Here is a 26,632-nt window from a genome sequence, read left to right as displayed (position 1 = left end):
TGGCTTATGTAGGTACCTGGGACTGGGAAGCCTGAGGCATCAAGTCTTTTTTCTTTTTCTTTTGCTTCCTTTCTTCCCTTACTGGAACTAGGGTTATTGTTGGGACTCTGCGGGTACTATAAATCCACTGCTCCTGGCAGCCTTTTTTTTTCAGATCTGTTTTTTTTTTTTAAATTATTTATTTATTGGATAGAGACCGTTAGAAATCGAGAGGGAAGGGAGAGGGATAGAGAGGGTGAGAGACAGAGAGACAACTGCAACACTGCTTTACCACTTGCAAAGCTTTCCCTCTGCAGGTTGGGACTGGGGGCTCGAACCTAGGTCCTTGCACACTGTAACTGCGCTCAACCAGGTGCACCACCACCTGGCCCCCATTTTTTCCATTTACTTATTTATTTATCTGTTTAGTTTTGTTAGGACAGAGAAATTGAGAAGAAGGAGGTGGATGTGATAGAGAGGGAATGTTGTAAAACATCCCCCCTGCAGATGGGGGAGTGGGACTTGAACCTAGGTGCCTCGTAATGTGTTTGCTTAACTGGGTGTATCACCACCGGCTCACCAAGAAAGCCTTTTAAGTCTTCTTGGACAGCCATTATCCATTATGCTATTCTTCCCAGCTCAGCGCCCCCCCACCCCCTTTATTACCTAGGCATCAGATGGCATCTTAATGGTTTCCAGCTAGGTGAGACCAGTTAGGAACCACCTGTGTTACTCATAGCTCTGGTTTATGATGGTTGGGGGATTGAACCTAGGACTTTAGAGCCTCAGGCATGATAGTCTTTTGTATAACCGTTATGCTATCTCTTCCACCTCATAAATTGTTTATTTCCATTTGGTCTTTTTTTTTTTTTTAATGAATTCTGTCTTTTTTTTAATGTTTATTTTATTTCTTTATTCTTTTTTTACCAGAGCACTCGCTCAGCTCTGGTTTATGGTAGTGTGGGGGATCGAACCTGGGATTTTGATGCCTCAAGCACGAGAGTTTCTTTGCATCATCATTATGCTATCTACCCCGCCCTCCATTTGGTCTTCATCCCTGCTTGATTATAAACACTAGGTTGTTGGAAAAGTCATGAGGCATGTTTTTCTTTTTCTGTTTTTAAAATGAATATTTATTTATTCCCTTCTATTGCCCTTGTTGTTTTATTGTTGTAGTTATCGTTGTTATTGATGTCATTGTTGTTGGATAGGACAGAAAGAAATGGAGAGAGGAGGGGAAGACAGAGAGAGGGAGAGAAAGATAGACACCTGCAGACCTGCTTCACCACTTGTGATGTGACCCACCTGCAGGTGGGGAGCTGGGGGTTCGAACCGGGATCCTTAACGCCGGTCCTAGCACTTTGTGCCACCTGCACTTAACTCACTGCCTGACTCCCAAGGCATGTTTTTCTATGCAAGAATGTGCCGTGACTTTTCCAACAACCCAGAACTTGAAGGAGCCAGAACATTTGTTTCTTTACCTCCTAGCTTGAATCCAACTGAATGAATGAGTCTATATTTGAAAGCATTTGATTGAATATTCTAACAAGTTACCCCGGGAATCCATTTTGTTCCTATTTGAAATTATCTTTCATCCTCCTTCTTTCCTCTTGTGTGTTTTGTGGTTATAAATCTCTTCTACCTTCCACAGTCATTTAAATATAATCAGTGGCAAGAAGTGGAGGTGATTGAAGGGCAAAAACTCACTAGTGTCTTTGACTTTCTATCTGGTATTTATCATAGCTTTCCTAGGAATTGTTCTTGATAGGTCCTTGTTGCCATCTAAATCAAGTTCAGCCTCCCTAGCCCGGCATTCAAAACCGTTTACCATTGGATCCCAGTGAGCCCTTTAAGTTTTTATTTCCTACTTTTTTTTTTTTTAACTGCACCTATCCTGTATTCTAACGTAATGGTTTTCAATCACCTGGAGAGATTTAAAATAAAATGCTAAAGTCTGGGCCCTACCTTTCAGAATGTGAGTTAAGTGTGATCTGGAGTAAGACTGAGATGTTGGTGTTTGTGAAAGACCCACTAGTTATACTAGTGGAAAACTCAGGGCTGGGAAGTATAGACCAGTTTAGTATCCCACTGAAAGATAATCTACTTGCAATAAAGCAAAGAACTCTGGGGAAGGAGGAAAGGGATGGGATGGAGGGGCCCTGGGGTCCTGATATATGATGAGTAAGAGTGTTCTTTTTTTTTTTTATTATTTAAGAAAGGATTAATTAACAAAACCGTAGGGTAGGAGGGGTACAACTCCACACAATTCCCACCACCCAATCTCCATAACCCACCCCCTCCCATGATAGCTTTCCCATTCTCTATCTCTCTGGGAGCATGAACCCAGGGTCATTGAGGGTTGCAGAAGGTAGAAGGTCTGGCTTCTGTAATTGCTTCCCCGCTGAACATGGGCGTTGACTGGTCGGTCCATACTCCCAGTCTGCCTCTCTCTTTCCCTAGTAGGGTGTGTCTCTGGGGAAGCTGAGCTCCAGGACACATTGGTGGGGTCTTCAGTCCAGGGAAGCCTGGCCAGCATCCTGGTGGCATCTGGAACCGTTTCCAGGAGATGTGGTCAGAGCTCAGCCACTAGCAGCTTCTCAGTCCGCCATCCTCCGGGAAACCCGGGTAAGAGTGTTCTGCAGACACCTATTATGGGGAGGTGAGAAGTTGTACCTATGTGTAAACCTGTGTGTGAAAAGTTTCCCATAATCAAAGACTGAACTGCATTTTTTTCCCCTATTATTATCAAATGAAAGCCTCAGTGGTGGTGGTGAGCAACAAAGCCCATTTACATTTTGTTTATTAAACAAGCTGAGGTTCTCTGGTTATGGAGCCCTTTATGTATATTATCTATTAATAACAACAGCAAAACTTGGTATAGAATTTACTATCTCCAGCTTGAGCTCCATATTTTTTACTGAAGCACTCACTATTCAGCTTTGGCTTATGGTGTTGTGGGGACTGAACATGGGACTTTGGAGCCTTGAGGCATTATTGCTATCTCTCCTGCCTTATGGCTCAGTTTTTAAGTCACTTCTTTGCCTTATCCCGGATCATCCCCTTTAGTCCAGATTAGTCCCCTGCCCCAGGCTTTGCTTTTTAGAATCCACCCCCCCTTTCAAAACACATTTCAGTTTTTTTAAATTTCTTTATTGGGAAATTAATGCTTTACCTTTGACAGTAAGTACAGTAGTTTGTGCATGCATAACATTTCCATAACCACCCCTAGGTCCTCTGTCATCCTTTTTGGACTTGTATTGCCCCCCCCCCCCCCCCCATCTTAACTTTGGTGCAATATGCGAGTTCCAGTTCAGGTTCTACTTGTGTTTCCTCTTCTTTTCAACTTCTTTCATATTTCAGTTTTTAATACCAACCCTCCCTCCCTCTATCTTCTCTCTCTTCCTCCCATCCCCTCCCTCCCTCTCTTTCTTCCTTTCTCTCTCTCTTTCTCTTTTTCATCTGTCTTTTGCCCCATGAGATGAATTCCTTGTCAACAGGAACTTAATTTAATTGTCTTGTTTGTTCACCCCGTGTCTCCGCAAGTGGGCCTCACCAGTAGTAGGTGCTTAAATATTTATTGAGTGGACAGAAGGGCAACTGCAGGTTTTTTTTTTTCCCATACAATTTAAGAATAGCTTGAGGAGCCAGGTGGTGGCACACCTGGTTAAGTGTACATGTTACAGTGCTCAAGGACCCTGGTTTGAGCCCTGCTTTATGAGTGGTGAAGCAGTGCTGCAGGTATCTCTCTCTTCCTTTCTCTCTCCCCTTCCCTTTTTATTTCTGGCTGTCTTTATCCAGTCAATAAAGATATTAAAAATTTAAAAAAAAGAGTAGTTTGAAATACATTTCCTCTTAAAAAATAATTTGTTTATTTATCTTAATAAGAGTGATAACAGAGAGAATGAGAGGAGGAGAGGGAGAAGGACAGAGGAACCAGAGCACTGGTTCTGGCTTATAGTGCTGCTGAGGATTGAACCTGGGACCTCAGAGCCTCAGGCATGTCTTTTACATAACCATTATGCTGTCTCCCTCAGCCCTTGAAATACATTTTTAAAGTAACTCAAAATGCAAAAACACTAATTGATGATAGTAGTTTCCTATGCCTTTAATTTTCTCTAGTAAACTCCCCCCCACCCCCCAGCACTGTTCAGCACTGGTTTATAGCAGTTGGAGGATTGTACCTGGTACTGAGCCTCAGGCATGAAGCCATTATACTATCTCCTGCAGCCTTTACTAAACTATTATACAGAAGAAAACATGGGGGCAAGGGTTGCAGTCAGGTGGTGGTGCACTGGGTTAAGTGCACATAGTATGAAGTGCAAGGATCCTTGTTAGAGCTCTGGCTTCCTGCCTGTGGGGGGTAGGGGAGGGTCACTTCATAAGTGGTGTCTATCTTTGTTTCTCCTTCTCTGTCTTCCCTTCCCCCTCTGTCCTGTACAAAAAGTTGAAAAATGGCCACAGGAGCAGTGGATTCTTGTGCAGGCACTGAGCCCCAGCAATAACTCTGGAGGCTAAAAAGAAAAAAGAAAACATGGAAAACATCTTTGAGCCATATTATAGGAAACACACTGTTCTGTGGACTGGGTGGTGGTGCATCCAGTTAAGTGCACATATTAGTATTAGTGAGTGCAGGGACCCAGGTTTGAGCCCCTGCCCCTGCAGTGGGTCCACTTCACAAGTGGTGAAGTAGGTCTGTAGTTGTCTATCTTTCCTTCTCTCTCTCTTTCCCTGTCCTCTCTGTTTCTCTCTGTCCTATCTAATAAAAAAAAATACAGGAAAACATGGCCACCAGGAGCAGTGGAGTCCTAATGCAGACACCAAGCCCCACCAATAACCTTGTTGGAGAAAAAAAAAAGTTTTAGTCCAGCCTCCCTGTAAATAAGTTAAACATTTTTCATTCATTCATTAATTTTTTTGATAGAAATAGTGAAATTGAGAGGGAATGGGGAGAAGTGAGAGAAAGAGACCTCTAACTGTTTTACCACTCATGAAGCTTCCACCGTATATAGGTGAGCTTTACCAGATGGCTGACACCTGGCCCCCAATCCTGGCCCCCAATCTAGCCTCTGTCAAGGTAGCTTTTGCCAGGGCTAGAGGGTCAGTCATATCTGAATCATTAAAGAGTTTGGAGAAAGAAATTGGTGGGTGATAAGTGGGCTTTTGTGTGTTGGGCATTCTGTAACAATGGCAGACAAGAGTTATAAGCTGATTTTTAAATTAAAGTGTCCTAATTATCAGAACTTTCCTACAGAGAGAGAGGATTCAAAAAAGTTTATCAGGGAGGCTGAGGGAGGGGATTTGTGTAACTGAATCTGTACATAACATCCCATACATGAGATGCTGTGGCAGTATCTGAACCAGGAATGCTGGGGGTTAGAATGATGAGTTCTGTCTTGGAGTTTTCAGTGCTGCAGTTGTGACAATGGCTCTCTCAGCCTGGCTCTGACTGTCCAAGACTTAAGTAGGTGTGAAGTGGTCTGCACATGTGGTGGCATACATAATCCTTGTGACCATTACATCTTGAATTAGTAGAAATTACAGTTTCACTTTATGTGAATTCAAGGATGGCTATTAGAATTGTCCTTTGTGGGTCCAGGATGGCAGTATTACTTTGGAGTTTGTTAGAAGTGTAAACTTTCAGGTCTTCTTCTAGGATGAGTTTTTAAATATTCCCAGGTGATTAATATGCATGTTAAAGTTTGAGAAATAAACTTTTTTAAAGCTTTTGATTTATTTTATTTTTTTTACATTTTTATTTTTATTTATTTTTTATTTTATTTTATTTTATTTTTTTTACATTTTTACATTTTATCATCGCCAGTAAATACAATAGTTTGTGCATGCATGATATTTCTCAGTTTTGTTTTCCACATAACAATATAACCCCCACTAGGTCCTCTGGCATCCTTTTCCAGGACCTGTACTCTGACCGCACCCCCTCACCCCAGAGTCTTTTACTTTGGTGCTATGCGCCTAATAGTTACTTTTTTTTTTTTAAGTGAGATAATATCAAATGATTTTAAAGACTGAAAAAGACTAATGAACCAGACTGTGGTCAGGATAAGATGCCAGAGAAGGAGGAAGGTGAGTGAACATGTCTTGAGGGCAAAGACTGAAATGCAGGGAATGAGCCCTGGGAAGACCTGGGAAAGGCAGGTTAGGCAGAGGGTGTCTCTTCCTCATGCTTGGCATGCTTTGCTTACTCCCATTTTTGAAGCATTCTTTCTTCTTTGGTTGGTAGAGGAAATGCTTGGCAGCATGGTATGAGCAGAAGAGTTGTAAACTATCTTGGCATGATGGGTTTGAGAATGACTTTTCTATTACTAGGAAGAGGCTGACAAAACTAATAGAGACCATACTAGAATAGGATGAGAAAATGGAAATAACTGAGGAATGTGAATATAGGTGAAGATAAAAATAAATGAACAAGAAAAATATCAACAAACTAACAAGAACTATTCAACTTAAGAGGTTAGACAGAAAAATGAATGTGCCTTTTGGCGAATAAAAGGTAGGGGGCATGTTGCTTCATTAGAAATAGGTGTTCTTGGGCCTGGCAGTAGCACAGCAGGATAAGCGCACATGGTGAGAAATAGGTGTTCTCTATAAGAACGCGATAATGACCCATTAGTGGTTTTTATTTTCCTAATTTTTTTTAGACCCAAAAAATTTTTTAAAAATTTATTTTCCCCTTTGTTGCCCTTGTTTTTTTTATTGATGTTGTTGTTACATAGAGGACAAGGAAATGGAGAGAGGAGGGGAAGACAGAGGGGGGAGAGAAAGATAGAAGCCTGCAGACCTCCTTCACCGCCTGTGAAGTGACTCCCCTGCAAGTGGGGAGCCGGGGACTCAAACCAGGATCCTTACACTGGTGGTTGTGCTTCGTGCTACGTGCGTTTAACCCACTGTGCTACCGCCTGACTCCCTTTCCTAATTGATTTTATGCCCTTACCCAAAGTTCCTCATCATTAAGCATTTTTCATATACATTTTATTTATTTACCAAAGTACTGTTCTTTTCTGGTCTGGTTTGTGATAGTGTAGTAGATTGAACAGGGGGCCTTTGATATGTCAAGCATCAAAGTCTTTTGCATAGTCATGCTATTTCCCCAGACCTAACAGACATTTTAATCTCATAGATTATGTTGGGGAAAAATCAGGGTGAATGATTTTTGTTTATTATAGGCACGAGTATTTGTTGTTCCCACTGTTACTGAGAATGAAAATACTTTGTAAATTGGCATCCAGTGACACCCATAAATTTATGTTAATTGGATCAACTGAGGGTGGAGAGAGATTCAGGGAAATGGACACGAGAGGAGAAAGTCCAATAGCTGGCAGAGCTATTAGACAGTGAGCATTTGCACATCTTGTGTATCTTGTACTCAGTAAGATAGTACCATGACTAGCTCCACCTTGTTCTGTGAAGACTGAAGTTAAACTGACCAGAGGAAAGTAATTTTCTTTACTTATTCTTGACATTCCGATATTTCCTCTCATCTATTTCAATTTCCTGTGACTCATCCCTCCTACAGCCCCCTCTACCCCATTATGAAATTGAGTATAACTTTTATTATATTGGTTGTTTTTTTTTTTTTTTTTTTTCCAGATTTAGAACAGAGATGATTTGACCTTGTAGAGTAATTGGATTTCTCGGTACATTCTTTTTTAAAAAATTTTTTATTTATAAAAAAATAAACATTGACTAAACCATAGGATAAAAGGGGTACAACTTCACACAATTCCCACCACCAAAACTCTGTATCCCATCCCTTCCCCTGATAGCTTTCCTATTCTTTAACCCTCTGGGAGTGTGGACCCAAGGTCATTGTGGGATGCAGAAGGTTGAAGGTCTGGCTTCTGTAACTGCTTTCCCACTGAACATGGGCATTGACAGGTCAATCCATACTCCCAGCCTGTCTCTCTCTTTCCCTATTGGGGAAGGGCTTGGGGAGTCAGAGCTCCAGGACACATTGGTGGGGTTGTCTGTGCAGGGAAGTCTGGTTGGCATCCTGCTAGCATTTGGAACCTGGTGGTTGAAAATAGAGTTAACATACAAAGCCAAACAATTGACCAGTCATGGACCTAAAGGCTGGAAAAGTGCAGATGAAGAGTTGGGGGACCCTCCCTCCATTTTGTAGATAGCTAGTAGGCAAATTTTAGTTATATTCCAAAGGGCCTGTGGCTATACTAGTGTTTTTTTTTTTTTTTTTTTCTTTTCCCCCTGAGCCTGAAATCTGATATGCAGGTGGGTCCTAATTATTGTCTGGGTCTCACTCAGTACATTCTTAACCTGGATAATGTATCACTGTTAACATTTAAAACAGTATTTAAACCAAATAACCAGAATCTAGAAGATGTAGGTAGGATAAGACACAAATATTTGAGATTTCCTTAAAAGACTTTAAGAAGCTTAGGTGAAAGGAAGGGAGACGTTTTTTTTTTTTTTTAAAACCACTGCAAAAAATGCTTCAAGAAAATAGTTTCACTTTTGGGTATAGACTAAATAATTTCAAGAAATATAGGTACTCTACTATATTAACCTATGTACCATACATCTTAAGAAAATCATTGTGTGCAGTTAGAAGTGTGCACTAGTACTAAATCACACAGCACATAGTAAAATAGTATAAATATGAGTTTAAAATACAAAACTGACTGACATTGCATGAGATACTGACATCAATAAAATCACATATTTTTTTAACCAGAGCACTGTTCAACTATGGTTCACGGTGGTGTGGAGGATTGAACCTGGGGCTTTGGAACCTCAAGCATGAGAGTCTCTTTGCATAACTATTATGTTATCTACTCCACCCATTTTTATTTATTAATTTAATAGTGATCGACAAGACCATAGGATAAGAGGGATACAATTCCCACCACCAGATTCTGCATGCCATCCCCTCCATTGGAAGCCTCCCTACTCTTTATCCCTCTGGCAGTATGGACCCAGGATCATTATGGGGTGCAGAAGGTGGAAGGGTCTGACTTTTGTAATTGCTTCTCTGCTGGACATGGTATTGGCAGGTCAACCTATACCCCCAGCCTGTCTCTCTCTTTACTTAGTGGGGCAGAGCTCTGGAGAAGTGAGGTTTCAGGGCACATTGGTGAGGTTGTTGGCCTAGGGAGGTCAGGTTGGCGTCATGGTAGCATCTTCAACTTGGTGTCTGAAAAGCATTAAGAGATAAAGCAAAACAAATTGTTTAATAATCAGGAACCTAAAGGCAAGAATGTAGCAGATGAGATTTGAGGATCTCCATTTTGGAAAAAGCTAGGAAGTATTTTAGGTATGTTCCAAGGGGCCCTCGACTTCATCAGTTTTTGCCCGAACTTGACAGCTAACATGCAGGTGGGCTAAAGGTATTGTCTAGGGAGATGATGTCAGTATTGGAAATGGGACTAGAGAGCTGGATCTGGGCAGAGAGTAGCTCCCAAATATGGGGAAAGTATACAAATAAGAGCAACTGTAAACCCCATCTATCTGATCTGGAGCCTATATTCAGCACAGGAGCCTGTGTAACCTCTACATCCCTCTTGGTCTGAGCTCAAATTCCGTGGTCATAGCTAGGAACATTCCAGGCTGCACTCATTTCAGGACCAGTCCTTCTCTAGTGACAGAGTATTTTGACCCTGCCTCAGTTCAGAGAGTAGGACAGGCCTCACCATTGTTGTTCCATAGTGAGGGCAAGGTCCTATAGGGGTCCACAAGAGGGTCCATGATGCTGTTCTTGATGGAGATATGACCAGTGATGGTGGAGAAAGGGATCTGTTAGAGGTCTAGGCCCATCATATTTATGTGGAAATCCCAGGATTCCCTGACTAGGGCCCTACCTACCTAGATGATGGGGTGGCCTGGTAGTGACTAAAAGAGCCATCATTAAAGTATGCTGGTCTCTTGTCCTTATCCAGCTTTTATAGTCCTTACTTGAATCTGACAAGGTTAGCCTTAGAGTGATTGAGGGAAGTGAAATAGGAAGTAGGTGAGGAGGGTATCTAGGTGTAAGCAGAATCTTTGATAAAGTACTTTATGGTGTCTTTTTTAGGTTTTTCTACTTGCTTGCTACACAGAATCATGGTTTTAGCTAAACTGCCTGGGTTGAGGACTTGGGGAAAAAATGGTTGAATATTGTCACTTTCATATCCTTTAGTACTAATTTAGCACTACATAGATAGTAATTCTTCATCCCTCTCTTCCTTTTTCTGTCTCTTTGTCTCTGTCTCTCTCTCTCTTTTTTTTTTTTTTTTGCCTCCAGGATTATCCTGGGACTCGGTGCGGGCACTATAAATCCATCGCTTCTGGTGGCCATTTTTTCCTTTTCTCTCTCTCTCTCTCTTTTTAAATCTATTTTAAAAAGGACATTTATATGGTATTTTATAGGACAGAGCAATTGAGAGGGGAGGGAGAAAATAGAGAGAGGAAAAGATACCTGTATACATACTTGATGCTCCTGAAGCATCCCCCACTAGAGGTGGGGAGTGGCTACTTGAACCCCAGGTCCTTGTACATACTTGTGTGTGCTTAACCTGGTATGCCAACCACCCAGTCCCCAATACTTACTGTTACTTTTTTTTTTAAAAGATTTTATTTATTTATTTATTTATTAATGAGAAAGATAGCAGGAGAGACAGAAAGAACCAGACATCACTCTGGTACATGTGATGAACTCAGAACCTCATGCTTAAAGGTCCAGTGCTCCATCCACTATGCCACCTCCCAGGCCACATACTTTTACTTTTTAATCTAGACTTAGTCAGGACCGTTTCCACAAGCTGTGCCTTTTTGGGGAAAGTTTGAAGCTAGGCAAGTCAAAATAATTTCCTGGGAATCGGGCCCAGCGGGTTAAGCGCAGATGGCGCAAAACACAAGGACTAGCCTAAGGATCCTGGCTCAAGCCTCTGGCTCCCCACCTGCAGGGTAGCCGCTTCACAGGCCATGAAGCAGGCCTGCAGGTGTCTTTCTCTCCTCCTCTCTGTCTTCCCCATCTCTCTGTCCTTTCCAACGACGACTACAACAATAAAACAAGGGCAACAAAAGGGAATAAATAAATATTTAAAAAATAATTTATTTCCTGATTGGAATAAAAATTACAGTTCTGACTGAATTGGTTCTATAGGGGTAAAAGAGTAAAGGAGATGATTGCAGGATTTATTTGTACTTAATCCAAAAACTGTCAAACATAATTTTCCTTCAATAAAATCAAATCGATTTACTAATAGATCAAATAAATAAATAAATAAAATAAAATAATAGATCTTGCAGCTTTTGGGAAATTGCTGTTAGGAAACTAATCGTGGAATGTTATTTTTCAAGAATGTTTTCTTGAAACTATATTTGCTTGTGTTGTTTTTTCCCTGTTTGGCTGTTGAAATGCTTTACTAATAATGTTACACTTGTCTGTTTTATTTCCACAAGACTATGTAGTAGTGTTCTTATTTTGATGAGAGATTCAAAACTCCAATAAACATTTCTTTAAACCAACAATTGTTTGTACATTTTTTGACTCCTAGAATAAAGTTACTTGTATTTTATTTATTTATTATTTATTTATTTTTGCCTCCAGGGTTATTGCTGGGGCTCAGTGAATCCACTGCTCCTGGAGGATATTTTTTCTCCCTTTTTGTTGCCCTTTTTAAAAATTGTTGTTGTGGTTACTGTTATTGCTATCATTGTTGTTGGATAGGATAGAAAGAAATGGAGAAAGGAGGAAAGATAGACACTTGCAGACCTGCTTCACCACTTGTGATGCGACCCCTCTGCAAGTGAGGAGCTGGGGGCTCAAACCAGGATCCTTAACACCCATCCTCGCACTTTGTACCATGTGTGCTTAACCCACTGAGCTACCGCCCGACCCACAAGTTACTTGTATTTTATCTCAGTGTTAAAAGTTGTTTAAGTTCTAGAGGGAATCATACAGGGAGAAATAATGTAAGTAAACTTGCTTTAAAAAAATGTACTGTATTTTGGTGTATTGCACCAAATTAAAACTTGGGGGTTGGGGTTCAGGTCTTGTAACATGACAGCAGAGGAGTACCTAGAGGGGTTGAATTATGTGGAGAAATTGAGAAATATTACATGTGTACAAACCACTGTGTTTTATTATTGACTGGAAATCATCAGTCTTCCCGATATAGAAAAAAAAAGTACTATATTGAGGTGATGTAATTCAATTCTCGTATATTTTTTTCCTTTAAAAAGCTAGTATAATTGGCTATAAGCGATACAGAAAACACCTGACATTGTGTGCCTTAGTAGTTTTTACTTTTCAAACCAGAGGTTGACTTGTAATATTTACTTGAGTGCATGACACTGCTTTCTCATGATGCACAATAGTGGTATATTTTTCCAATGATTCTTGATTTGGAGTATGGTAAAAAGGCTTTCTTGTATATTTTGTTATTGTATACCATTCCATTGGTCATTGCCATTCATGTGACAGGTGCTGACTGCATAGCCACAGGATATTTATAGAATGACTCTTTTAGTGTGTGTGTGTGTGTGTGTGTGGGGGGAAACTATATTTTTTTCTAATATACTTGGCACATTTTTTTTCCTTTTTAAGCCAGTGTTCATTTGGGGGGGGGGTGGCATAAAAGTGAGAAATCATAGAAAAGTAATTCCTTCCTCCCAGGAGGAGGAAGGTGGTAGTGAGTTGGGGGTAGGCAAATCTGTGTCACTTAGGTTAACGAAGTGAGGAAAATTGTTGCTGTATTTAACAAACTGAAAAAACAATGCTTTTGTTATGTTTTGGTATGGGACAGTTTTTCTTTTGTTGACACTGCCCATACTATTTTGGAATATCATGGCTACCTGAGGGTAGTAGTTAGTTAGCTGTGTTCCTTAAGCATCAATATCACATGCAGTAACCCTAACAGCAATTATTTCAGAATCCTTGCCTGTTTAAATAGGCTGTCTGTGAATGTACTTGCTCAGGGATGCACGAGCCACATCACCTATAAATTTGATTGGAGGCTACAGTGCTGGCATAGACTGATGGATAGCAGATTAGAGCCCTGATTAACCATGTGATTCAAAGACTGGGAATATATTGTCTAAGCTAGATTCATCAGACGCAATCAGAATTTCAAGTGGTCAGATGAAATTCAAATGTGTGTTGTGGCTTTTCCTCTCCTAGTGCTTTTCCTCCCAGGCTGCCTTTTTCCTGTTCTCTTTCCCCAAAGCTGAAAAATACTTCTTTGATGAATCTGCTCCTTACCCTAAAGCTGTCTGTCTGTTACTCATCAGAAAGCAGGTCGCAGTTCAGTGAGCAGAAGAAAAGATTTTAATAGAAGCTGTGCCAAGGGCTGTAATGCATCATTTTAGGGCCCTAATTACATTACAATGACAAATATCAATGGTGACAACAGCAATAACCTACATCCTTTAATGGCTGTGCTGGAAAAGGAGTTTGGGCCCCACGCCATTAGATTAGACTCAGTTTCAAAACATAGGCCATTAGAAGTGTGTGTCCACAGTATTATTGGCTGATCACTGAAGCCCAGTGGAAAGGCCTGTAAATAAATGATGCCTCCCTAAAGATGGGTCCTGTGGGACAAAAGAGGCAAAATTAGATGACGATGGAAGCAGCAGTGTTTCCGGGGCAACTTGAGCTTTCAAAGTGAGGAATGACCTGCTTAATTTTATGAAATCACATACACATCCCACCCCTCCTGCTGCCAATTAGCCTGACCATGAAAATCCATTGGCATGACAACTTAAAGAAATTAAGAAGTCTTCTTAACAAAAGGAGACCTTTAAAGAAAAAAGTTTAGAAGGTCTCCCTAACCCCCTGCATTTCTCTTCTCTCTGTGTTAATATACTTGAATCCATGAAATCCATTTTACTGCACTTCTACTTTTTAAAGAAAATGCATATTTTTTGGGTAGTTGTTCAGATTTAAAATAGCTCAGATCCAAAGTGAAAGGGGCCAAATAAATGCCCCCCCCAAATGTCAGAAGAGTAGGTTTCCTTAGAGTAGTTTTTATTACCTAGATTATGTAGGCAAACTAAAGAACTCAGTTTTCTTATGTGCCCACACATTTTTCAACCCTCCTAGCAAGGGACTATTTTATTTATGTAAACAACATAATGAGGAAAATATGCTTGGCAGATGGTTCTAAGCATTAGAATCATCAGTTTGGTCTGCCCCAAAGTGTCTCATTATCTTTTATTCTCTCCCCCTCCACCTCTTCTTACAAAAAGCTTAACAACCAAATGCCTTTGAGACAGTGCTTTCAGTCTGGTGAATGCTACTCTATTTTCTCAGCTCTCTCTGGAATTTCACCCCATAACCACTGTGGTATGTTCGTCCAGGTGGAGAGTGGTTTGGTGATTCCCATTGCAGCTTTTCATGGTGGTTTAAGCATTCTTAAAGGATGGCTAAATGCTCCATGAGGCCGGTGCAGTAAATTAAATCAGGTCAGCACAGTTGGGTCCTTATTCACTGCTGCTTAGTGGTGCTGGGTTTTTGTCCATCCTGTTAGGAATGCAGACTGGAATGGAAAGCTTAGGTTTGAAACTTCATGGTGAATTTGTGTTTTTTCTTGACTGGCAAAGTTTTTAAGGTGCTGGCATTTAAAAGATTGCATAGCTTCAAAGTCAAAAGGGTTACTGATGAAAGAAGGAAACCCAGATTGCACAAGTAGAGTGTCGCTGTCATTCTGTTAATGACTTAGCAAGAAGAACATTTTTGTCCTCTTATAAAATGAGGAACTGACCCTGGATAGAATCTACTTTAAGGAGGTTTCAGGATTAGTAATTGCTTTATGTTTTCTGCCCTTCAGTGTATCACAACTCTTTCCCCCCAATCATTAAAAATGTAAGCTATTTTGTATGTATGTATGTATGTATGTATGTATGTATGTATGTATGTGAAAACCATGTAACATGCCAAAGCATATAAACAACATTCTGATAATAAAATTAAAAGGAACATTAGCAAACCTGTTGTTTTTTTCAAGGTAATAAAGTGGTTGGCATACAATTTATTTTTTTTAAATATTTTTATTCCCTTTTGTTGCCCTTGTTTTAGTGTTGTAGTTATTATTATTGTTGTTTTTACTGATGTCATTGTTGGATAGGACAGAGAGAAATAAGACAGGGGGAGAGAAAGACACCTGCAGACCTGCTTCACGGCTTGTGAAATAACTACTAACCCTGCAGGTGGGGAGCAGGGGGCTCGAACCTGGATCCTTACACTGATCCTTGTGCTTTGCACCACCTGCACTTAACCTGCTGTGCTACTGCCCAACTCCCTGGCATAAATTTTCTATACTTAAAAAAATTACTAGAAAAACAACAAGGGCAACAAAAGGAAATAAATAAATATTAAAAAAATTACTAGAAAACAGCTTTGTTCGCTGACATTACTGAAACTTTCATAGACCTATACATAAAACATTGATGAAATATTGTTACTAAAGTTAGTGTACACACACACACACACACACACACACACACACACACACACACACACAGCTTTCTGCAGAGTTCATTAAGATTTTAGCATGTTGTAAACACCTGCAAACAGAACCTTGGTGGGACACATTTGGAAGTTTTATGATTGAAGAAAACATGCCTTTTTCAAACAGTTTACATGTGTGGATCTGAATTAATCAAATAATTTGGGTTGGCTGGCTGTTAATCTTTTAAGAGTTTGGGGATTTGACTACTAAATCCCATTGTCTATGCCTAAAGCAAAGGTTACAGATAGTAGAAATCTAAGAGTTATTAATTGAGAGAAGTTAGAGTATAGGGAATGATGTGTCTTTATCTGAACTTTAAAAAGTCAGAATTTATGAAAGCCACATTAGAATGAGCAAGCGCCCCTTTGAAGCCTTTTGAAAACTGGTTTCTAGTGACAAAAATTAAATTCCTTTTAATGTTGCCTTGGTGCTTGAAGGTTGACTTTTTAAGATGAATGCTGGCTAATAAATTGTGCTGTTAATGTCACACGCTTGTCACCGCCTCCGTTTAATAGGTTTGCTGGTGAGTTTTCCCATTCCTTAGGAAATATGTTAGTCAGAATATAAAGTATGTTTTAATATTACCCTGTTAATATTTTGGAAATTTGTAACCAGCTGACTGTTCTCTTTATTGCTTTTCTTCCCCCTCCCTTTTTTCTTTTTGCAGGCAGAGATTGTCAAGAGGCTGAATGCTATATGTGCCCAAGTCATTCCTTTCCTGTCCCAAGAGGTAAGGTGGTTGGTTTCGGACACTCAGCTGGAAGGTGCCATTTTAGTGGTTTTGCAGAAAACAGGATTGTAGAACTGAGTCTTTGGCCTTGTTAGTCACTTAATGTTTGTATTGCACATTTCTAAGATAAGGAGTTTATATTCCAACTTCTGCACCTCATTAACATCCAGGGGGAAGATGATTATGTCTATATAATGAAATCTTTTTAATGTGCTAAACAGAATTCAATTGATAAAATAGTTTGCTATCATAGGGTGGTGGCTGTTATAATTGCATAGACTTACAGATTGAAATATTACCCAGAAGAGATTGTTCTGTACTTTCCCCCTCTCCCACTGGGCAGAAGATATCAGACTTTGCACACTGCAAATGTAATGTTGGTCTATCTGCTTTTAAGTAGTTTGTCTTTACCAAATGAAGTCTTTGTACCTTTGGAAAGAGACATGGAAACAGGACTTAGAGGACTCATTGTTCCAAAGTACAGAAGTCTTTACACAGTCATCACTTTGTGTGTAGTTGCTTTCTCTTGGCCACCACCTGTGCCCACAGATCACATGTGGTGGAATGAGAAGGTGCATTTCTAGTGCATGGTGGCTTTTTGTGTTCTCTCTCTCTCTGCTTGCCTGTGGTAGTTTCAAAAGTAGTTCACGTAAAAGCTGAAAGAATTTTTGCTCCTGGACTACTGAATCCTTATTTTGTTCTAAAGACCAGCTGTGAGAAAGAGGAAGGTAAGGAAGTAGCTGCATGTCTTGCAACCTCCCTGCTTTGTATTGCAGGCTAGAAGGCACAGAGGCGCTTTCGTCCTACTCTTTAGTTAAGTGTATTATGTTATAGCTCTTAAGAAAGCAGCAGTTCATCCTCCTGCCTACCTGTGGTCAAGTGCTAATACTGGCATGAAGCCGGTAGGTTTTAGAGCATGTATTACAGATCTGTGGATTCCTGTGTGGCTTCTCTTTTGGTCTGAACTGGGTTAGACCTCAGTAACCATGGGTACTTTCATGGGTAATAGCTCCCACGGGGGTGCTCATATTCACAAACCATGGACTTTAGTTAACATCCCGAACCAAACACTCCTTTGGATCTCAAACAACAAAGGGTGTATTGTCTCTCTCCCTTCAGCTGTAACCGTAAAACCACCACCCACTATATTTCTATTTACCTATTTCTCCTCAGGATTTGCTTGTGATTAGATTAGATAGAGCAGCAAAGGCAAGTCAAGGATCTATTTGCATTTCTTTAGGAAACCTGACTGTCCTTTGCCTGATCCCATCCAGGTTGGTGTACATCTTTCACTCTCTCTCTCTTTTTTAAATACTTATTTATTCCCTTTTGTTGCCCCCCCCCCCTTTTATTGTTGTAGTTACTGTTGTTGTTATTGATGTCCTTGTTGTCGGATAGGACAGAGAAATGGAGAGGAGGGAGAGAAAGATAGACAGCTGCAGACCTGCCTGTGAAGCAACTACCCTGCAGGTGGGGAATCTGGGATCCTTATGCTGGTCTTTGTCCTTTGCACCACATGTGCTTAACCAGCTACTGTATTGCCTGACTTCCTGGTGTACATCTCTTAAAACAGCCCTGCTGTATGGAGCTAGAACATGGGGAAAACTTGTAACTCACAGAGCTATAACTAGGTAGAGGTGTCATACCTCAAGGTAGAAGGAACCATTTGGACTATACTTGGGGTGGCATTAGGTTTGAGTCCTCTGTAGGCACTAGATGTAATCATTATACAGTTGACTCCCATGACATTTTTGCAGACTTTGGGGTTATGATCAGAAGTGGAAGGAGGTCTTCAAGGTGTCAGTGGCGCAGATTTGCCCATAAGTCGTTTTCCCATGAGTTCTGTTGTTTGTGTGAACTGGCCCAATAGGAACAGACTGTGTAATTGTAGTGGTGCTAAGCAAGACTGGACTGGAATTAATTGGCTAAGAAAGTTGTACCCTGTAGAGGAAAGCTGTTGGGAGCTCCTGGCAGCTCCTTTTCTTCTGCTTTAGTCTGGGAGGATAAGCATCATAATCTCACCATTTACTATTTATTTTCCTAACACTCTGACATACCCTTGATTCATGTGTAATGAATGACCTGTGTCATGGCTCTCTAAATCCTAATTCTGTGTGTATCTTTTCTGCTGTTTATTTTTTCCCCTTAGTTTCCTAAGGTGTATGTATCCTTACAGTGTGTGGGCCACAGACATGTTTGTGCCTGTCAAATCAGGGCCTCTCTGATGTTTTGTGTCTGAACATTGCCCACCTTATTTCCTCTTCTGGGCGTTCAGTGAGCATCTGACTCCTCTCTTCCACCCTGAAGCCAGATGGACCTTAATCTGGAGGGAGGGAAGGAGGCAGGTTATTAGAGGAAGATGAATTCTATTTCCTGTCTCTTCAGAGGCATGGAAAATCACTCTTGCATGGCTGCAAGCGTCACTTGGTGCCAGGACTGAAGGCTCTTAATCTGATCTTTTAACACCGGCTCTCTGTGTGACAGTCTCACTGCCAAAACGGCAGCTGTGGCATTAGATTTTATTTTATTTTTTAAAATGTTTTATTTAAAAATCAAATGATTGTTTTTAGTAGAAAAAATTCCCCCAAAGGGCTAGTGAATAAGCTACAGGATAGTAGTTGGAGTGATTATTTTTTGGAGTTTGATGGGACTAGAAACAAGTTTTCACATACCTAGATGAAGTCTTTTTTAAGTTTAAACCCCCTCCCATGTGTTGATTATTGTACTTGCTTAATATTGCTTGTATCTAGTGTACCACATCTTCTAAAATAAAAATATTATGTAGTACTGAATGACTACTAGAGGTTTAAGGTACAAGACTTTTTTTTTAAAGATGTAAGTTGTATTTATACTAATAGCTCAACAATACTTGACACACACAAAAAATTTTCCTAGTAGACTGCACTAAAACATTTAAAGAAAGTATAACCCAAATCTGTGTTAACGATGCACTTAACCTGCAGTATGACAAAGATACTGGAACTTATGTATGACAAAGATATTGGAACTCAGACTTTCACAGGGTTCCAGAGCTGTTCTTTTCTACTAGTTTTTCTCAGCTTTTTAGGGATGAATAAGACTGATCTATATTCTGCTGCCATCAATTTTCTTCTTTTAAAATACAAATCTCAAAGGTAGTAACCAGGCAGCCCTCCTTTATCCTGCTTTATCCTTGTAAGGGAGAACTGTAAATAATCAACCCCCCACTGGCCATTCCATAAGCAAGAGAAGCCAGTTGATGACTGACTGTAGGATCTGGGCTGAGTCCTCAGCTCCCCATTACAAATTGCATGGCTTACTATAGCCATGTCAAGCTGGGTAACTTTTAGTAAGTGATTTGCCGGTCTAACCTCAGTTTGCTCATCTGTACAGTGAGGCTAGTAATTATAGCATGGGGTTTGTCAGATCGAAGCTAGGATTTGGGGGGGATTATCTAAGTGCAGTTTAGTATATAGTAAGCACCTCCTGTGAGGTTGACTGGTAGTCACTCCTCAGTGGCACCAGCAGAGCTTTACATTTCCTTTAGAGACATGGAGCCAGCCCTCCCTGTTTTAATTATTGCCTTTAGAGCGCCCTTAGAGAGGAAAAGAATTTTTTAAATTTTAAATTTTTTAAATTTTTAAATTTAAACTGAACCCAGGGCTATGAACTAGTTGAAACATACAAGCAAAAACACCAAACCTCACTTCTAGATTCAAAAATTAATTTTCCAGTTTATCAAATAGCTGCACTTTCCCAAATATCAAGCAAAGATCCACAAAGTGACAGCTTTTCAAGTTGTTCAGTGTTTGGAGCTTCCCTCAGAGGAACAGTAGTTTCACATGGGATCTGTATTTCATCCCCAAACCTTAAAAAGCAAACAGTTGGGGTTGCTGTTTTCAAAAAAACAAAACAAAACAAAAAAAAAAACAAAAAAAAAACAAACCCTAGTCCTTTAGTTGAAGTTAGTTTTTGCAAGTAATTTATGTGGGAAAACTATCTTTCTTCAATAGATACAACTTATGGACTCTTACACCATATGAACCCTCAGCTAAATTGAGAGATGCCCATAAAAATACTGATTTGCATCCATTACCGTGTCCCCCATGTATTCCTGCTCTGCGAAGGAGTAATACACCTTTAAAGAGATTCTAATAGGGATTGAAAACTGTGTGCTACTTGACACCTTCCCCCCCCCCATCCAGGATTCTTGCTGGTGCTCAGTGCCCACAAGATGACTCTACTGCTTCTCATTACCCCTCCCTCTCCTCCCTCCCCCTCCCCTCCCCTCTCCACCCTTCCCCTCCCCTCTCTTCTCTATCCCTCCCTCCTCCTCTCAACCCCCCTCTCCTCTCTACCCCTCCCTCCTCCCCTCCTCCTCCTCTCCTTTCCCCTCACACCTCCCTTCTCCCCCCTCCTCCCCTCCCCTCCCCTCCCCTCCCCTACCCTCCCCTCCCCTCCCCTCCCTTCCTTCCTTCCCTCCCTCCCTCCCTCCTGTTTTTGATGAAAGGAAGGAGACTAGAAGGATACCTCCAGCACTAAAGCTGCTTCCCTCCCCCAAGCATTTTATTTAACCATGCTTTTTAGTAGATTGTTACAATTAATTTCTTTCAGAGCTAAGGAGGATTGATTATATCTGTATCCCCTGCCCACCCCAACCTCCCAACTGCCACTCCCCTGCTGGGGGGCCTAGAGCTTGAACCCACTGTCTCACATGTCTATCAGTCAGTAGTCATTGTATTACTTTATTTTATTAAACTTTAAGTATTAGGCAATCTAGTTGAGAACCTGATTTGGATGAAAGTTGTAGTCTTAATTTTTAAAAATTTCAGTGACTATTTCTCATGCTAGAGCACTGCTCATCTTTGGTTAATGGTGGTCCTGTGAATTGAACCTAGAACCTGGGACCCTTAGGCATGAAAGTACAACCATTATGCTATCTTTCCATGTTTTGTTCTTTTGTTTTCCTATTTCTTTGCTGTACTGTTAATTTCTGAGATTGTAAGGCTTAGATCTGATGATCAAGAAGGTACTCCCAAAATCTCTGAGAATTACGAATCTCTGACTATAGATCATTATGTGGAATTTTATTATCCCCCTCCCTGTAATTGATTACACTACTCCCGGGCCCCTTTTCCACTAAGATAGAGAGACATGGGGCACCAGGAGATTCTCCTATGGCATTGTGGCTCTCCCTTGTGGTGCAAGACAGGCTCCCCTTTTCTGGAGAGCTATTTCTTGATACTAAAAAGTACTCGAGCAATTACAGAAGCCAGACCTTCCATCTTCTGTACTCCATAAAGAATTTTGGTCCATACTCTCAGAGGAATAAAGAATAGGGAAGTTTTTAATTGAAGGGGTTAGGATATAGAACTCTGGTGGTGGGAACTGTATTGAGTTATACTGGTTATCTTTTTATTTTTTTATTTTTATTATTATTTTTTTTAACAAAACCATAGGGTAGGAGGGGTACAACTCCACACAATTCCCACCACCCAATCTCCATATCCCACCCCCTCCCCTGATAGCTTTCCCATTCTCTATCCCTCTTGGAGCATGGACCCAGGGTCATTGTGGGTTGCAGAAGGTAGAAGGTCTGGCTTCTGTAATTGCTTCCCCGCTGAACATGGGCGTTGACTGGTCGGTCCATACTCCCAGTCTGCCTCTCTCTTTCCCTAGTAGGGTGGGTCTCTGGGGAAGCTGAGCTCCAGGACATATTGGTGGGGTCTTCAATCCAGGGAAGCCTGGCCGGCATCCTGATGACACCTGGAACCTGTATACCGGTTATCTTAATATCTTATTACTCATCATTAAGTCACTAATAAAAGATTAAAGAAAAAGAAAAATACTCTCTTCTATGATAGTTACCTTTTTCAGAGCTGTGATACTACACTAATCAGGAACACATAATTCATTGGAAAAAACTAGGTTATACCAAAGGCAGTGTTACAAGCCTAAGGTATGGCCCATCTGGAACACATCTGACCTCTGCCACTTAACTTCTTTTATCATATTAAGCAGAACACTTAACTCTTCTGACTGCAGTTTCCTCACTCTTACAGTGAAATGTGTAGGGTAGTTAGGTGAGATTAGTATTGATGTAAAGGACCTAGCTGGATATTTGATGACTTTAATAGAGACTAAAAGCACAGTGATTTACATGAGTTCAAAGCTTGTTTTTCTCTTACAAAAGTTTACATAGAAGCACCTGTACCTCATTTAGTGGCTCCATTGATATCACCTCAAGTTCCTTCTATATTGTTCATATCCTTTAGCTTTGTTGTGTCCTCTTCTAGCCAGCAGGAAGGAAGGGAGGAAGTATATCCTTTCCTATATTTAAGGAAGGTGCTTACATTTTTGTTCACTTTTAATGCCTAGGATAGGCCTAGTTACCTACAAAAAGTTAACTGCTAGAGAGATTTGAAAATGAAATTTTAGCTCTGAGTGGTCTTTATGTTCACTTGAAACTTGAACTGTGAGAGGCACAATAAGCACTTGCTTCTAGTCTCAATGTTGTGCATAAAGTCAAAGTAGTGGTCATATTTATAACTGCCAATTTTTACTTGAAGGGGAGCCATGTTGGTCTAAGGATCTGAAGACGTACTCCGGCTTCATTAAAAAAAAAAATAATAATAATGAGAGGTAGGAAAAGAAAGAGAGAACCAGACATCACTGTTGTACATGCTTTGCAGAGGGTATTGAATTTAAGATCTCATGCTTGAGAGTCCCAATATTTTATCCACGGAGGTACCTACTGGACCACCCACTCTTCATAATCACCACAGTGTGTGTGTGTATGTGAGTGAGTGAGTGTGTGTGTGTGTGTGTGTGTGTGTGTGTGTGTATGATGAATGAACGTATGTACGTATGTGTACTCACTGGAGAAATGAACCTGGGCTGTGTAAGTCATGTGCTCCACCACTGGATAAGTTACACCTCCTTCTCACGTTACACCTCCTTCTCTCAATTTTCTACCTTTTTTTTGAGTGGACAAAGCACCGTCTCATCATCCATGCAATTCTAGCTGTTTTTTGGTCTTCGTAGAAATCCAGGGCCTCACACATGTTAGACAGGTGCTCTACTGCTACTGTTATTTAACTTTCCTAACTTCATAGGAAAGTTCATAATTTAATAGATAACATAAAGCAATTCATAGTTCTTATGCTAGAAGTCTTTGCTGTAGAATCCAGACCTTGGAAAATAGTTGTTTATGGATATTGTTTATCATTCCTATATCCACAGAAGGTAGAAGGAAACCATACACATAGTTATGAACCTTATGTTATGTCTAGTTCTAGATACACAGCTTATCATTATATCCATATTTCTAAAGTACAAAGATTCTTGAAAGCACTCCTCAAATGAATGAGATAAAGTAAGTCACACCTATATTCCTGCTGCCATACTTCATAGTAGACTTCCTTGAAGGAAAATACTACCTGAAGCTGAAAAAGTTCTTGACTCTTCTCACAAGTAGAATAGTCCTTAAATTCAGATGTTCACCATCTATCATATCATTCTTTGTGAGCATGTGTTGTTCCAGAACTGGGAAAATAAGATCAGCATTTTATTTTAATCTCCCTCCCTTAGAAGATACTTTGGAAAGTCACTGTTGGTCTTATGATTTTAAAGTATCTCAGAAAAATTAGCTCAGGCTAGTTGTTTTGCAGCATCAAACTTGATCCATTTTTTAAAATAACTTGGGCATCAAAACATATCCACCCCAGTGCCTGAGGTAACCTGAAATATATGTTCTAAATTGGTGAGTGAGAGAACAGAAAAGTGGCATCTACGACTAAAGGCTTTTTATTGCCCATTTATTAAGCCCATGGCCGTTGTTAACTTTGGAGAAAAGTCATTATTCATTTTTCAACCTTATTTTTTATTAGGTTGTTACAATTAATTTCTTTTCAGAGCTAAGGAGGACTGATATCTGTACTCTTTTCCCACCCCAACCCTGCAACTGCCTCTCCCTAGTAATTTCATAGCAAAAACTTACAATATTAAATTGGAAACAGCACTGTTTACACTGATAGAATGGCCTTATAGACTATTTCCAGATTTATGGCAGAGTATCCTTGTAGACCTAGGCTCAGGAGTTAACAGCTGTTTTTTCTTACATCTGTAAATACTGGTTTCACAAATGAAATTAAAGAATTCATGTGACTCTTTTTTTTTTTTTTTTAAAAAAAAAACCACATTTAACAATAGTTATTTGATCACAATGTAGAAGTGAAAAATTTTGAGCCTTCTTTTATTCTTAAATGTACTTGGAGAGGGAGCATTTCAATTTGAATGCTGTCTGGTGCAAAGTTTAATTCAAACTCAACACCTGCTTCTTATTGCCTTATTGGTTTTTCCAGTATGTAATACCAAGGTAATCAGTATTTTTCTCATTCTTTAGATTTATCTAGATGTTCTACATTTCATTCAAGGTAGAAAATGATATGCACGTACAAAATGGTGATATGCTTATTTAAGTCCCAAAATTTCGGGAGACTGTAATAGTAAAATAATAATAATTTCTCCTTTGGACACACTGTATATTTACTCCTTTTCATTTGATGGAAAATAAAATTAGCTTACTATGTTATGAGATGTATCTTGAATGCTGTTTGTTTGGCACCTGGGTTAACATAGTGCTATATTATTCTGAATCACAGTTTGCATGTGTAGACTAATTGTAAGGTAGACATTGAGAAAAAAAGTGTGCTGAGTCACTTTCACATTGTGCCTTAGGGGGGAAATGAGCAAAATACATTTGTTACATGCACTGATGGCAGCATTCTTGCCTCATAGTGACAGCAGGTTAACCCAACTTATTGTTTGTTAACTTTGTAAGGAATCAGTGGCTTGTGATAACATAATTTAGCTCTAGGAGAGCTCGACTGGAATCACCAGAGAGTCTCTTGAGTATGCAGTGATATCAGTAACATCAGCTTTGGAGACTGTTCATTAAATGTCAAGAGCCTTCATAGTGCAAGTCTACTTCTTTGTCAGGGTTATTTCGTCAGTGTTGGCAATGTGTTAGAACAGCACTGTTTATCTAAGGAATGTTCTAGAGTGACACATACCTAACAGAGATTTCAGAGAAGTTCATCCAGTTTTCTGATTTTCACTCGGACAACCTCCTGTTTAAAATACGTGTATTTTTTCATGAAGCATCAACAAGCACAACTGTGTTCCGTATCTCACAGTTGACTGACTGTGCTTCATAGTTATACCTTCTGACTGCAGTTGGATACTTGATAAAAATTCTGGTAGTATTATCATTTTGCTCTCTAAAATGAAAGATCATTCTTAGCAGGTAGAAGTTGTTTTCTGCAATGAGAGCCAGATTCTAAAGGCAGCATTACTAACCTTTATCTGTATTTGCCTAAAATAATGCACATTTGAGAGGCTTCTTTGACTTTCATTTAGATAGTGATTGTATTATTACTAATGGAACTAAGTTTCAGTATTTTTAAAAGAAGAGCTAACTTTTCCAGTACAGTAGATATAGGAAGTTATAGGATTTGTGGGGCTTGTTGGGCCTATCAGTGAAAAGTACTCTCTCCTAAAGTGAGAATGGAGACAAGGCCTGGTCTATAAGAAAAATACTTACACAGCAGTTTGAAGGTATGCTTCTAAAAGCCTTAACCCCAAATTTCATACCCAAAGTCTTTTGATAATATATTACTGCCTTTGAGATTTGAAATTGAGAAGACCTATAGTTTATCAGGTGTTTGCTAATTTAAATCTGCCCAATTATTTAAAAAAATTTTTTTTAAAAAGTCATACCAATATTATTGTAGGACTAACATTTCTAGGAATACCATCTAGGAAAACTTGATTGAGGGATTTTGATTAAACTTATTTCGATGACTTGATATAGAGGAAATTGCAAAATACACTATGCCATTTGCAGGTACCAGAAGTATTCTTCTAGTGGATCTGAATTGGGAGGCAAAACTAGGTCCATTGGGAAAGGAGTATGGAGAAGTAGATTTCCACTCAGTAGCAAGGCCCAATATTCCAAATTAGAGAAAGAAAGTTTGTTCATTAGGTTATGAGTTCCCTCTAAGAGAAGGTTATACGGCAGAAACTGTCTGCTTTTTTTTGTTTGTTTGCTTTGTTTCATCTACTTTTGAAGGTATAACAGGAGATTCATTCATATAATATAGTAATAGCCACTGTATTTGCTACTGCAATGGTACCATCCCAATCTCTTTAGCCCAGGTAGCATTTATCAACAGGTATTTGGAAGTCAAAGAATCTTTGGTTGAGTGATTACAATTCCTCCCTCCCCTCCCCCGTCCCCCCCCCCCCCCATAGCCGACTTGGTGCCAGCACTATGAATCCACTATTCCTGAAGCCCCCCCCCCCACCCTATTGGATAGGATTGAGAGAGATGGGGGAGATAGAAAGTAAGAGAGAAAGACACCTGCAGTCCTGCTCCTGAGGGCTTGAACTGGGATCCTTGTGTGGGTCTTTGCACTTT

The 26,632-nt window shown here is 40.0% G+C and overlaps 1 protein-coding gene across 14 annotated transcripts in view; it reads left to right on the top strand.

The window, feature by feature from the left end:
* Positions 1-26,632, top strand: part of LOC103107323 (TLE family member 4, transcriptional corepressor) — a 167,898-nt gene that overhangs the window by 28,767 nt on the left and 112,499 nt on the right. For all 14 annotated transcript variants that reach the window (XM_007516111.3, XM_007516110.3, XM_007516104.3 and 11 more), the window contains one exon: positions 16,111-16,173. In XM_007516111.3, the coding sequence (XP_007516173.1) occupies positions 16,111-16,173 (63 nt within the window). The remainder of the gene's footprint in view (positions 1-16,110; positions 16,174-26,632) is intronic.

Source organism: Erinaceus europaeus, chromosome 10 (assembly GCF_950295315.1).
Source record: "Erinaceus europaeus chromosome 10, mEriEur2.1, whole genome shotgun sequence".
Taxonomy (NCBI): domain Eukaryota; kingdom Metazoa; phylum Chordata; class Mammalia; order Eulipotyphla; family Erinaceidae; genus Erinaceus; species Erinaceus europaeus.
Note: the sequence above shows the minus strand (reverse complement) of the source record. Positions and strands in the feature narration are given on the sequence as shown.